At 40.4% G+C, this 15,070-nt stretch overlaps 1 protein-coding gene across 1 annotated transcript; it reads right to left on the reverse strand.

The window, feature by feature from the left end:
* Nucleotides 1–916: 916 nt before the first annotated feature.
* mettl1 (methyltransferase 1, tRNA methylguanosine) lies at nt 917–15,012 on the reverse strand. The gene is made up of 6 exons (XM_061833758.1): nt 14,784–15,012; nt 14,531–14,658; nt 14,280–14,464; nt 9,468–9,581; nt 2,683–2,784; nt 917–1,527 (listed from the first exon to the last, which is right to left on the reverse strand). Exons 1-6 carry the CDS (start codon nt 14,861–14,863, stop codon nt 1,405–1,407), a joined length of 732 nt encoding a protein of 243 aa, XP_061689742.1. The 5' UTR covers nt 14,864–15,012; the 3' UTR covers nt 917–1,404.
* Between the last annotated feature and the right edge of the window lie 58 nt (nt 15,013–15,070).

Below are 15,070 nucleotides of genomic sequence, written 5' to 3' on the forward strand. Positions count from 1 at the left end.
GACCTGAAAGATTAGAGGGAGCAATGTTAAATCCCATAATCTCCTTTAGACAGAGTCAAATGAGATCTGTGGGCTGATGGTGGAGGTTGCATACGATTAAGAAATACAATATTTACTTCATGTTGATAAAGCATGCAGATGGAGAAGTTTTTTTTTTTTAAGTGTGTGTGTGTGTGTGTGTGTGTGTGTGTGTGTGACAAAATAGAGGAGTTGCAAGCACATCCCAAAGAGGTGAGTCCAATAAATGGAAGATATGAGAGTACTGTACCTTTGGAAGAGTTGCACAAAAATAAATAAGATAGGAGAATGACCAGCAACTGTATTAGCTTTTCTTTTTTTCCTTAAGTTTGTTTACGCAGGTTTTTCTGTTGCATACATTCTAATCACTTCCCATTTGTTGTGGTTGAAATGTATGATTCAGGATTCCTCTAAGTCTTCAGGCAATGTTTGGGGGTGATGAGCAACCTTAAAAAAAAAAAAAAGGAAAAGAAAGGGTCGCAGGAACATTCTCACGCATTATCAACAGCTGCTTCCGCAAACACATCAGAGACAGGACTGATGACTTCAACAAGTCTGAGGTCCAGATGGGACCAAATGTAACCTTCGCAATATCACCTGTGCTTGTTATCCGTTGCAAATTGTCTCAAGCTTCAATCTCAGCTTTCCTTCAAAGCACTTTTTACTAATATTCATAAAGGGCTTCTTTTTAACACATGGCATGGAATAATCAAGTAACAAATAAGGTACTTCAACAAGTAAGCGACTCTGCGAAAAGTAGCACAGTCATTGGCAAATTGATTTGATTGATAATTTCAAAATATAGCAAAAACACGTTAGAACATGAAGGTACATTTATTTTTTTTCCACCATTTCCTTGCAGAATTAAAAAAAAAAAAAAAAAAAAAAAAAGTATTTAATGCCCATGCTCAATTAAACCAACCTGTCTCAGCCTTAGATTCCATCTGTAAGTTTGGTCCAATGAAGAAAACAAAGAGGATGAAAGTAAAAAAAAGTCCCATGTATGGACAAAAGAGGGGCTTGCTGGATGTTTCTCACTGAAATTATCCAAGAAAATTTTGACATTATTTTGAGAAAGATTTTTTTTTCCTGCTCTCTTTATTGTTCGCACTGTATAACAAGACTATTACAATGATTGTAATTGAGTTTTACAAAATGAGATACAGGAAACCACAACAAAATAGTTTACAAAGAAAAAAAGAAAACCATAAAAACATTGGGAAAAAAATATATATTTTTTTTAAACTACAAATAGCACATCTGAAGGCTCACAACAGTGCAGTGTAGCAACAACTGGAGGAGATATCCAACACAAATGTTTTATCCCCATGTTGCACTGAGAACAGCAAAAGTCTTATTGTGATTCGTGAAATTAAATTAAAAGGTTCAGTCTGATCTTGGATCTTCGTTCCTGCGGAAAATAGCAGGAAAGTTTTTCTTCCCATTTCGCTGCACTTTCTTTCCTTCCTCTGTGCAAATACCCAAACGAGAAATTATGACATCATCAACCTGCAAAAACAACAACAAATTGCTTGAGACGCAAACACACTCGTGCATCATTCAAGTTAAGCTTTAAAATGTGATATGATATGATGTGCCCACATTTGCTGGCCTCCGAAGGCCATATACAGAAAAATCCACGGATACTACCATTACTCTGACATTCTTCGAGTTTAATTTACTAATTTTAAACCAGTCCACTGAATATGTAAACTGCTACGTGACAGCAGCCTGTTAAAGGTGACGGGCAAATAGTTTGGGATTTTTCAGGATTTTGGGATAGCACGTTACCATGTATCCGCTAGGATAAGGCAGCCCCAGCACTGAGCACACCTGAATCAACTTTATACATGCAGAACCAGGCCAAGATCAAGATGGATTTTTTTTTTTTAACTTCAGGATCATTAATGTGATAGATCAGCAAAAAGTAGAGGAAACATATTTTGCTTCTGACACTCAATTATCCGTATTCACCAGTAGTGTGGACTCAAGTCACATGACTTGGACTCAAGTCAAGTCTACTTTCTTCTCTAGTGTGTACAATAGAGTCGGGGGCGGGGACTTTTGCGTATCTATGAAACGAAGAAGCTTCTGACAATCATCATACAGTCCCACCCCTACTTACCGTAACTTTATATTAAAATATTCACAATCACATAATTTTCATTTGTAAACATCGCAAACAGTATATGAAAGTAATGTTTGACAAAGTATCTTAAGTGTTGAATTAGTTGGGGGGGGGTTGTAGTCGCAAATACTATATATGATTCTTTGCATAGCTAGAAAGCTCTTATAAAAGCAATTTATTAGTAGTAGGTTTTTTTTACCCCCCCTACGGGCATCGCAAAAAAGAGGGATGTGATGCAAAGCTGTGCCACCGGGACCCAAAATGTAACTTTTAGGATTCGAAGTGGGCTAGTTAAAAAAAAAAAAATTCCACAGCTGAAATACATTGAAATGGTTATCTCATTTTGAAAGGCTCCAGTACAATAGAGAGCTTTGAGGGTTTAAATATTTACCAAAAGTTCTCACTTGAAAAATTAAACCCCTCAAAGAAAACTGGAACGCTACAAAAAAAAAAAAAGTGTGACCTCTGTGAAGCAGACAGAAAACAAACACAGTTGTGTGTGAGCAGCAAACAAAAGTGGAAAAAGATCCATGTACCAATTCTTCATCTGGCACCCGTGTAAATAACGGATGTTCACTGAAGTGCTTCACCATCCAAAGGTGGACCTCCTCCACATCTGTGATGGTGTAGACCAAACCCTAGTATGACACACACAGGACAACCAATAAAATAACAGGACCAGGAAAGAAGTTCATGAAGAGATAAGAGATTATAGATCAATTTATCAAACATTTACTTCATCATAAAAATATGTGGGCAGAACAGCGGCACAGCTGTAGACCGTTGGCCTCAAAGTTCTGAGGACCAGGGTTAAAATCCCGGCCCCGCCTGTGTGGAGTTTGCGGGTTCTCCCCGTGCCTGCGTGGGTTTTCTTCAGGCCCTCCAGTTTCACATCCCAAAAATAAGCATTAATTGGAGACTCTAAATTGCCCCTAGGTGTGATTGTGTGACTGTTGTCTGTCTCCATGTTCCCTGCGATTGGTTTGACACGAATTATTTTGATAGTGGACGACTCACCAACTATTTTACAATCGGTGGACCAATCGCATCACACATGAATTGCATTTTATCGCACCAACAAGTAGATGTTCTAATACCTGAGACTCGCTTGCTTAAAACTTTTTTGACAAAGAAAAGCGGTGTTGCAGTTCATCTGAATTAGGTGGGTGGGTCCCAACCACACAGTGAGCAAGTACTTGAATAAGGAGTTAGCTTTTTAAATCACAAATAGAAATTCAATCCCAAAGTTTTACAATCCTTGCCCATGTATTGTCTTTTGTGTTCAATTGACAAACTAGATCATCTTAAAGACATAAACTCATTTTGACCTGTGTTATGAATAAAAAAAAGTAAGAAGATTTTATTCTTATGGAAGGGGGACTTAAAACAGAAGGAAAGGCAAAAATTGGGGAGGAGCAAGAATAGATGTGTCCCCACTAGTCAAAACATGGTATTCTGAAGAATACTGTATTGTGTTTGCATAATTCATCAGTTTTCACCGATTCCAGGAGGTGGCCATGTTGAGCAATATAACTCAGAAAACAGGATATTGGGCTCACGCTTATGTTGCGATAAATAGCACTAGTATGGGTTTGCTTACGTGTTTTGGCCAATATTCAGGCAAATTTGAGTGTAAACCATCGTGCAAACAACCTTTAGCTCAAGTCTAAATCAAGCCAGCTGCAACAAGACTGCTCTTAGTAGCAAAGAAAAGCAAATTTATTTGTATCGCGCATTTGATACACAAGGTAAGTCAATATGGTTTGCATGATTAAAGGCATTTGAAAAAGACAAAACATTTAAAATGGTATAAAAACAATAAAAACGACAAACATTTAAAAAAAAACAATTAAAACTGCATACAGTGCAAGTAATATGATTAAAAAAAAGTGGATATATTCTAAAAAGCATGAGAAAAAAAAAAAGAGTTTTCAACCTGGATTTTGAAGCATTCCCACTTGGGGCTGACGTCACATCTGTTGGCAACTTACTCCATTTGTGTGCAGCATTATAGCGAAACGCTACTTCACCACGTTTGCTTTGGACTCTGCACTCCCCTATTTGACCTGAGTCAGTCGATCTCAGAGCTCTACTAGGTTCGTATTCCGTAAGCATTTCTTTCATGTATTCAAGACATAAATCATTTAGTGATTTATAGACCAGTAGCAGAACTTTGAAATCTATTCTAAAGCTGACTGGAAACCAGTACAAGGACTTTAGGGTTGGAGTTATATGCTCTGACCGCTTTGTTTTGGTCAGAATGTGAGCTGCAGCATTCTGAATGAGCTGCAGCTGTTTAATACTCTTTTTTTGGGAGTCCAGTCAGAGGACCATTACAGTAGTCAAGTCTACTTGAGATAAAAGCAAGGATGAGCTTTTCCTTGTTTGCTTGACACATACAAACACCACAACCTAAGAAATAAATAAATAAGGCCCTGCAATTGGCTGACAAACCAGTTCAGGGTCCACCCCGCCTTTCGCCTGAAGATAGCTGGGATAGGCTGCAGCGGGACGTAAGCTGAATGAATGAATAAATAAAAAGCACCACGTCAACACACTGGATGTCACCAGTGCACACCAGATGCCAAAGAAAAAGCCTCACCATGACAGAACTATGCCTTGTTAGACTTTTTCCTAGGAATATTGCCATCCATCCAAGTCAATTAATTCTTAGGGAATTGAATCGATCACAACTGGGCTGTTCTGTTTGTCCACCGATTGAATACCTTGAAAACTGTTGGGCTTCATACTTAAGATGGCCTCAGCACTTCATTAAGGCCTCTGGGATGAAAATTGATAGCAGCCCCGCCTGAGAGAGACACCTTATTAGGACTCCCACATAGCTTCAAAGCAGGACATGTCCCACTGCAAAATGACTGGCTCCTTCGCCGTGGGAAAGGCAGGTGACAAAAATCTAACGAGATAACCTTCCCAAACATGTATCCCGTTTCTATGGAATAAAAACTTTTTTTTCATGGTTTGGTTAATGGCTAGGGTTGGGGACTTGAGGGGATTTTGAATGTCTTAAGGTTAGGATTAGGGTAGGTTAGGATGAATGGAAAACATTAACAGCACACTTGGGTCACATCTTTTCCCCTATGGAACCAATAGGTTGTGTCTTAAAGGGATACAACAGCCAATCATAGTGCAGAGGCGTGTGTCCTGGAGCCAGTAAATTTGGAGCTGAGCATATTCTGACTAGAAAACTATGTGGGAATCCAAATAATGTCTGAGAGACGAGCCGGCCCGACCTCTCAACTCCTTGACTGGATGCGATCCTAGCAGGAGTTTTTCCTCTTAGTTAGAATTAAAAAAAAAAATAACAATTACAACAATTCATGAATGTATGCCCAATTTTTGCCTCGCCAACATATGGAAAATCATATAACGAGGAAATCCAAGTGTTATTCAGTACGCCACTGCTTCCCTAGGAATGACCACTTTTTCACCCAGGCCTGCGCCTGCCACAACCTTTCTCCAACAAGAAATCACTTAAATAGGACCTGCCTGACAAAGTGAAGTAGACCAAACGAAAATAACATGATAAATAAATCACAAAGGGGGTAAACACTTTTTCACACTACTGTACATGATGGTTGACAACCTGGTGCAGATCCAAATGAGGGTTACGCAACCTTGGCAGACGTCAGTGGTCCACCGGGGGCCATTCCAGTTATTAAGCTTTCAGTGTAAATTGCGTCTGAAGGTTTCATCACATGTGCAGAGCAATGATCCTTGGCACTATGATAAAAATAACCCAGAGACAACACAGAGGTTAATCCCCTATGTCACTGGAGTTTACTTTGGAGACTGCGCAGATAGCTTTACTAGAACAGGGTCTTCTTAGAAAACTCAGTCATGGCACACATTACTACAGTGCACTGCACTTTGCTAACTTTTGTTCCCTTCCAGGGAAGCTGAGACGAGGACCGGACATATATTATCGTCTTCGGTGCCTGAAGTTTGACTTGTGTTCAGATGTAAAACATTGTGTCGATCATTAACTGTGGTTCATGTTTTGGCGGGGAACTGTATGATGAAAGTAGACTTCTTTGACAACTTTCCAAACCACCAGAACAGTTCTGACTGTGAGCCAAAAAAGAACGTCCTGGCAGACCTTGGACATCCACGCAAGTATGCATGCATGCACAAGCCCACATAGCCGCGCATGTGCATATACAGGCTAAAGGAAAAAGCAATAAAGCTTAACTTTAATACAAGGGCCTTCTTTGTTACCACAAAAAAAAAATTGCTAACTGCAGGGAAGGCATACGACTGAACTGTTAGGGGTAGGTACAAGATGCAACTCAGGGATTTTGACACTGTAAAACCAATTGGCTCTACTGTATATTAACCCAAGAGGACCCATGGGGTCACATACAGTGAAGAAAACACGTATTTGAACACTCTGCTATATTGCAAGTTCTCCCACTTAGAAATCATGGAGGGGTCTGAAATTTTCATCGTAGGTGCATGACCACTGTGAGAGAGAAAATCTAAAGATAAAAATCCAGAAATCACAATGTATGATTTTTTTTAACAATTTTTTTGTGTGATACCGCATCAAAAAAGTATTTGAACACCTGTCTGTCAGCTACAATTCTGACCCTCAAAGACCTGTTAGTTCACTTTTAAAAGTCCACCTCCACTCCATGAATTATCCTAAATCAGATGAACCTGTTTGAGGTCGTTAGCTGCATAAACACATCTGTCCACCCATACAATCAGTAAGACTCAAACTCGCAACATGGCCAAGACCAAAGAGCTGTCCAAACACACCAGAGACAAACTTGTACAATTCCACATGGCTGGAGAAATTGACAAGCAGCTTGGTTGAAAAAGGTCCACGGTGGGAGCAATCATTAGAAAATGGAAGAAGCTAAACATGACGGTCAATCTCATTCGGAGTGGAGCCCCATGCAAGATATCACCTTGTGAGTTTTCAATGATCCTTAGAAAGGTGAGGAATCAGCCCAGGACTACATGACAGGACTTAGTCAATGACCTGAGAAGAGCTGGGAACCACCGTTTCCAAGGTGACTGTTGATAATACACTAAGACATCATGGTTTGAAATCATGCATGGCACGGAAGGTTCCCCTGCTTAAACCAGCACATGTCAAGGCCGGTTTTTCAGTTTGCCAATGACTATTTGGATGATACAGAGGAGATACAGAGATACAGAACGATTGCACTGTATTAATGAGAGGATGACCGCAGCCATGTATTGTGAGATTTTGGGGAACAACCTCTTTCACACAGTAAGAGCATTGAAGATGGGTCATGGCTGGGACTTTCAACATGACAATGACCCAAAGCACACAGCTAGAAAAACGAAGGAGTGGCTCCGTAAGAAGCATATCAAGGTTCTGGCGTGGCCTAGCCAGTCTCCAGACCTAAACCCAATACAAAATCTTTGGAGGGAGCTGAAACTCTGTGTTTCTCAGCGACAGTCCAGAAACCTGTCTGATCTAGAGAAGATCTGCGAGGAGGAGTGCACCAAAATCCCTCCTGCAGTGTGTGCAAACCTGGTGAACAACCACAGGAAACGTTTGACCTCTGTAATTGTAAACAAAGGCTACCGTACCGAATATTAACATTGGTTTTCTCAGGTGTTCAAATACTTATTTGCAGCTGTATCTGACTAATAAACCATTAAAAAAAACATACATTTTGATTTCTGGATTTTTCTTTTTAGAGGATCTCTCTCACAGTGGACATGCACCTACGATGAAAATTTCAGACCCCTCGATGATTTCTAAGTGGGAGAACTTGCAAGATAGCAGGGTGTTCGACAACTAATTTTCTTCACTCTATCTTTGTCTCACACAATCATCCCTACAGTCTTTTGTGCGTTCAACTCCAGGTTGTGTTGGCCACACCAAAGCTCCAGCCTCTCCACTTCCTGTCAATATCCAGACTCGTCTCTCAAGTCTTTGTTGAGCTCGATAACTGCGGTGTCATCTGCGAACTTCAGCAGTTTGACAGCCTGGTGTGTTGAGGTGCAGTTGTTTGTGTAGAGCGAGTAGCGGGGAGAAGACAACTTTGGGCTGCCCCGGTGCTGATGGCGCATTGAAGAGGTGGTTCCCCCCAGCCGCACCTGCTGTGTCCTGCCAGTCAGGAAGTTGCAGATCTACTGGCAGATGGCAAGTGAGATGCTGAGCTGGTGAAGCTTGGAGGAAAGGTCTTCGGGGATGAAGCCATTGAATGCAGACCTGAACTCCACAAACAGGATCCTCACATAGGTTCCTATGCTGCCAAGGTGTTCAAGAGTGAAGTGCAGACTGCAACATCTCCAGACCTGTTAGCTCTACAGGCAAACTGCAGTGTCAAATGTTCATGTTTGTTTGTGTCTATTAAAATGTCTCGGTCTCTATGCCTGTCCGTTAGATCACCAGTCACATTTTTTTTCCAGTTCTAGGTTTAAGTGTTTCTTTGTTCCTTTGTTTAGTTGCCTTTTCCTGGAAATGTAATATGATTTAGAGACTCCTGCTTTTGACTGCCTGCTTCCATACACCTGGGTCCGCCATGTCTTCGCCTTGCCTTCCTCGCATTCTCAAACGCTAACCATGAGTGCAAAATGCAATCAACATTTGTAATGATAATGAAGATGAAGACTACCATCCAAGCATCCATTTACTGGACTGCTTACCACCAGAAGGATATTTATTTATTTAAATTCAACTTACAGTGGCAGCACGGTGGGGAAACTGGTTAGAACGTTGGCCTCACAGTTCTGAGGATCGGGGTTCCTATCCCGGCCCCACCTGAGGGGAGTTTGCATGTTCTCCCCGTACCTGCGTAGGTTTTCTCCGGGCACTCTGGTTTCCTCTCACACCCCAAAAACATGTATTCATTGGAGACTCTAAATTGGCTCCAGGTGTGATTGTGACAGTTGTCTGTCTCCATGTGCACTATGATTGGCTGGCAACTAGTTCAGGATGTTCCCCATCTCCTGTCCGATGGTAGCAGGGATAGGACTCTTGGGACCCTTGTGAGGATAAGCGGCTCAGAAAATGGATGGATAAACTTACAGTTAAAACACTGGAATGAATCACTTCAGTTTCCATTTTTCCTATAGGAATACTTAAAGGTTCCAATGTGTATATCAAAAGCAGATTGCCAACAATAGTAACATGCATCTTACATCCCCCCCCCCCCCCAAAAAAAAAAAAAACCTCTATCCAAGAGGTTAGGTTTCCATTGTTGTTTGTTGGCAAACACCTGCATCATTTGACGAAATCTACTGCTTTTTGGAAACCAAATGAAATTAGCTTCACACAAACATTTATTGAGTGTGTTTTAATTTGTATTGTACGTACCCCGATCCTAAGTGTGTAGGCATATTCTGCCAGTAACGTGGGACTGATGATCCTCCATTTGTGCTTCGTCTTCTTAAAATGAGGGTCCGGGAAAAGGAAGAACATCTTACTAAGCTAAAAAGAAAGAAAAATGGTTAGAAACCCCTCTGTGAGCTCTTTGACTGGATAAATTTGAATCACTCGGCCTCACACAAAATTGTACTTTCTATTTTTAAAAAAATCACTTAAAAGAGGTGCAATCCTTTGAAACAACTTGTAAAATAGGCTCGTTAAAAAAAAAAATTCTCGATATGTCTATGTAATTCAGGGGTCTCAAAGTCAATTTACCTTAGGGCCCCTGGAGACAGAGTCTGGCAAAGGTTGGGCTGCGCAATTTAAATTACAAATATAAAAACAAAACTCGAATCTTCTCAAACATTTGCTTTATTTTTTAAACACAATAGGATAAACAAGGTGTAAACAAGTTGTGTTCAAAATTACTTGTAAAACTCTCCATGGCAACATTCACTCATTGAAAAATGTTTCTTTGCTTGCATCAAGCCCTATCGATGTAATACCCCGAGAGCCACATACCCCACCGTGATTGGTAGGTTTGTCAACTACGCACAGACCCTGTCAAAATGCCATTCATACATAACCAGAGGGCTGCACCAGCAAACTTTCATATTAAGGTGGGCGGCACAAAATATCGTCTCGCGGGCCGCCAGTTTGAGGCCACTGAAGTAATTGACCCCTCAGTAGAAATTGCGTCATCTGCGTCGCTGACCAATCAGAGGCCAGCGATCTGCATAAACCACACCCCTTTTTGGACTCGCCGCTCCCTCAGACAACGTTGCATGGCCCAGTATAGCTTTTGTTACCGTTTTAATCGCGTATTTGGGTTCTTTAACAATATATATGGTTAAGAGGTGTAGTCACGGAGTTTATAATATAGACGACAGGTATCCTGAAAGGCTAGTTGGTGGAGTTCAATTCGTACCCTTTCCAAAACCGAAGACCCAGTACGAAAAATGTCTTTGATGGATCAAACTTTGTGGAAGACCACATCATCAACTGAAGCCATCTAAAATCAACCGGAACAGAAGACCGAGTACGAAAAATGTCTTCGATGGATCAAACTTTCTGGAAGACCGCATGATCAACTGAATCCATCAACCGGAACAGATATGTTTGCACGAAGGTAAGCCCTATATTTGATTTTCAATACATGTCTCATATAAATGATTTAGCAGTTCTTCGCTTGCATAACATAGCTATGTGTGAATGATTGACACACTTGATCTGTGTTGAGCGATATTTTACGATGATCTGACTGCACAAACGTGTCTCTGTTCGGCACTCCCGAACTAAGCTAAACCGGACTTAGTTTGTTTGCACGAAGATATGCCCTATATTTGATTTTCAATACATGTCTCATATAAATGAATTAGCAGTTCTTCGCTTGCATAACATAGCTACGTGTGAATGATTGACGTAACTGCAGGAGGCGTGGTTAAGTGCCCTGTACGGAGGGGTCAATTGTATAGACCTCGTGCACGTGATGTCACCATTTTGCCGGTCAAAAAGAGCTGGTTGACAGTGCGGAGGACATTGGATCGGAGCAGAATATTCGCATGCCCGAGACTTGTTTGTTGTGCTTGTCCACAAGACAGATATCCAGAGGTCATCCTATAGAATACCATCTGAAAAGACCAGAAAATATCGATGGATTTCGGCAATTAAACATGATTGATGGTGCCCAACCAAAATACGCACACGCCTGTGTAATGATCATTTCATTTCATGTAGGAATTATTATTCTCAATCTCAAAAACTAAACTAGTACTAGCGGTCACACAGAGGTTTACTGTAGTTCAATGTGTGGCGGCAACGACCTTCTGTGTACGAGGAGACGACTTTGTCTTTTTTTTCCTCCAATCATAGTTAATGAATGCAAGTTTGTGTAAAACCAGAGGTCATTTATTTAAATATTGATATTTGTATTGAAAAAAATCTGAGTGGCTCCATCACTATGCGGGATTTATTCTTGAGAACAGATCCAGCAACGAGTTATTTGTATTCGTCTAGACTTTTCTGTGTAAATCTCGACGACTTACTCACCAGATCCATGTGTACATCCAGTTGTCCAAGACAAGCGGAAGCGGGTTAATAGTCCAATTTCTTATCGGTGAAAACATCGACTTCGGCATTATATATGGGCCCTCTATGCCAAGTTTCGCTTATTATCACCTTCTAAATGTTTAATGGTATCGGACAAAACTCTGGGTGTCATGCTATAAGAAGTATTTTTCACATCATCTCCAACCGACTTAGTATTGAACAATGTTTTTTTTTGACCGGCACTTCCGGCCACTGACGTGATTTGATGACGTAGGTGCACGAGCTCTATACATGTCACTTATCTTCCAATTAGATATACCTGTACAATCGAACACAAGAGCTGCATCATAAATGATGAAAGATCATGTTTAGTACTTTTAATTGATATTGGCAGAGCAGTATTAAATGAGCACTATCATTTCAATGATACTTAGAGTGGTACAAACACCAGATGTACCGAATTTTGTTCTCAATGAATGTAGGCTTCATTTTCTGATACAGTTGCCTTTTTATTTAAAAGTTAATGAATAAATACTTCCTGGGGCTATTTGTTCTGAACATTTAATCCAAAGCAACCAATATGTTTGTAGTACAATACAATCACTGTGTAATCTAATGAGTTTTAAGAAGTCATGTAATACTGTGGCAAATAAGAACGGATAAAAATCTTCTTGCACGAAAGTACTCTAATTTCAGATGATGTGACACCCCCCTAAGTTATCAATTACTCCATTGTTAACATTAAAAATCCTGGATTTCTCTTGGTTCTGAAAGAAGACCGTAATTGTTTTTTGTTAAAAAGAGTCCTCTCATTACCTTGGCGTTGCCAAAACCGTACGTCAGCATTCATTTACACTTATTAAAGGAACTGGAGGATTTAAGAAGCAAACAAGCAAAACATTGTTCTCTTTAGGCATAGAACCAATTGAAAATGAACTGAACCATGGCTCAGAATTGGAGGTACAAACCATATGGTTGGTTATCAGTACAGTCTCTTTCTCAGCAGATTGAAATTTTAAAGATTGCTTTAATTTTTATTTAACTTTTATTCCCGATTATTAGAATTTACACCGATCTGATCGGCTTGATCTGTACCTGCTGATAATTGGCATATTAGGCTGGTCGGCTTTGATGTTATAATTTCCCAAAATCCCCAAAAGATAATCACCCGGTGTCAATATTGTGTACAGTATATTTGGATCCAAAAGCTAGTTTATTTTTAGCGTTGTTTTGCATCTTTTGACGTAGTGCTGTAAATATCTGACCACCAATAAAGTTATTTTAACATGGTGATGGTGTAGCACAGAGAACACGTAATACCCGGATCAGACTACAAGACAAATTTGGTCTTTCACGATTGCCCTATGTCAGGAATGTCTGCAATAAAATCTTGTATTCTGAAACCACGGCATTCAGTCTTTTACAATCCCTAGGGTTAATCTTGTCAATTTAAACATGACCGGTGTGACCGTCTGAGCACTCCCCCGTGCTGAAAAGTCCCCTTAGGATTAATGCGCATGCACATAGAATTTTTCTACATCCGTGCCAGTGTGAAACTTCCCCATCCATGCTTCTTCCGCGTGTTCATTTTCGCTCCACGTGCATTTCGCTATGGACGTCTCACAAAGCCGAACACAGCGTATGAAAGCTCTGCATGCTGCTGACAATATAAGGTAATTTCAGCGCGTGAAAATGATATGACACTGAGTATCACTATCTAAATGTAAATCCTGAATGACTGAGCCCAAACAATCCTCTGTTGATTCTTTATCAATGCTGGAATGTGCTTTCCAGTTGATAAATAACAAACAATACGTTCGCATTTGTTTCTGTATTGTTTCACTCGCTGTGTTTGGGTTTGTGAGATGTCCATAGCGTAATGCACGCGGAACGAAAATTAACACGTGGAAGAAGCATGTATGGGGGATTTTCAGACTGGTACGGAACTAGAAAAAGTAGATAAAATTCCAACAATTCTGCACACATGCGCATTAACCTGAAGAAGACCTTTCAGCACTGGGAGCGCTCTGAGCGTTCCCCCGTGCTGAAAAGTCTCCTTTGGATTAATGCGCAGGCGTTACTAACAAGGGAACTCTGGGTACATGCCCATTAATCACAAGGAGACGTTTCATAACCGGGAACGCTCAGACCATCACACCGGCATTATGTTGAATCATGCTCTAAAATGTTGGTGTTAAGTAATTTAATTACAGTAAGTTAGTACCCATTATTTCTGTCATGTTGTAATGTTTTTTTACCTAACTGATAAGAATATGTGACCTGATTAGAAAATACATTTCTCGATACTTAGTATACCGTACACAAGGATACTATACACAGTACATTAAAAAGTGACATTAAAATGTCAATCCATCTTGTGATTGCTTATCACTTATTCAAACTAGCTGATTGGACCCAAAAATCCTTATCATGTAAAGCCTACTAATTGTAGAATGCTGTATCAAAAAATGGAGCAGCCAATTAAAAACCATTACAATTTATCATTTTTATATTAATACATCATCATAATATGAAACACAATTGAGGTCAGTATGCGTGGCACTCAAGTATTCCACCTTCTGATTTTTCCCTTTTGGAAAGTTAATGGCAAACTCCCATCTTAAAGTCAACAATTACCACGGAGATCTTGACTGCTCAAGGAGCGTAACATTTATGTTCAAAAGTAATGAAAAGAATGCATGTCAATTCTACCTGTCCTTTCTTGAAGAAGTTTGGAAGATACTTCATGGCATTGCTGCGAATGCAAGCAATGTTCTGGTAGCTTTGTGGACTGGCCTCACGCAAAGACTTGATGCGATCCTGGACATAATCGGACACTTTCACGCGGATCTCCAGACCCAGCATGAGCTTGTCTGGGAAGAGTGGAGATAACTCCACTGAGACAATACATTAGTTACAAATGCCGACATACCGTACAAGTCAAAATTCCCAGGCATAGTTACCCAAAAGTCCTCCGTATCCACACCCAATATCTGCAAACTCAACCTGTGTCGTTCGTTCCTGAGACTGGTCTCCTGTGAAGTATTGTGGATATAGCGAGACCCAGTCCATCTCCTCTGGACACACAGGACTAACAAAACAACAATAAAAACAGTGAGTCCATGTGAACACGCATGGAAAAAGTTTTAATATGAGGATGATAACAATCCTCTTTTGAAGCAGATGTTCTGTCAGTGGTAAACGGACGTCACTCACTAATCAAACGTATGATGTGCCATCGGGTTTGAATGTGCTCGCTGTCTGTAGTAACGCTTCTGCGGCATTAACGAACTCATTTTGGATTCAACAGAGATATTCTTTCCAAAAACACGTCAGTTATTAATTCTCTAAAACGAGAAACTCCCTCCCAACTTTCGTGTCACGTTTCCGTCTGCATCTTCCAAACACCGGCGTCGCGCATTTGACGTCATCGCTAAGCGACTGTTCAAAAGGTTGGGAGCGCCACTGATCTAAAAAAAAAAATCATCGAGCGGTATGTTGAT

The sequence above is a fragment of the Syngnathoides biaculeatus genome, chromosome 10 (genome assembly GCF_019802595.1).
Source record: "Syngnathoides biaculeatus isolate LvHL_M chromosome 10, ASM1980259v1, whole genome shotgun sequence".
Classification (NCBI taxonomy): domain Eukaryota; kingdom Metazoa; phylum Chordata; class Actinopteri; order Syngnathiformes; family Syngnathidae; genus Syngnathoides; species Syngnathoides biaculeatus.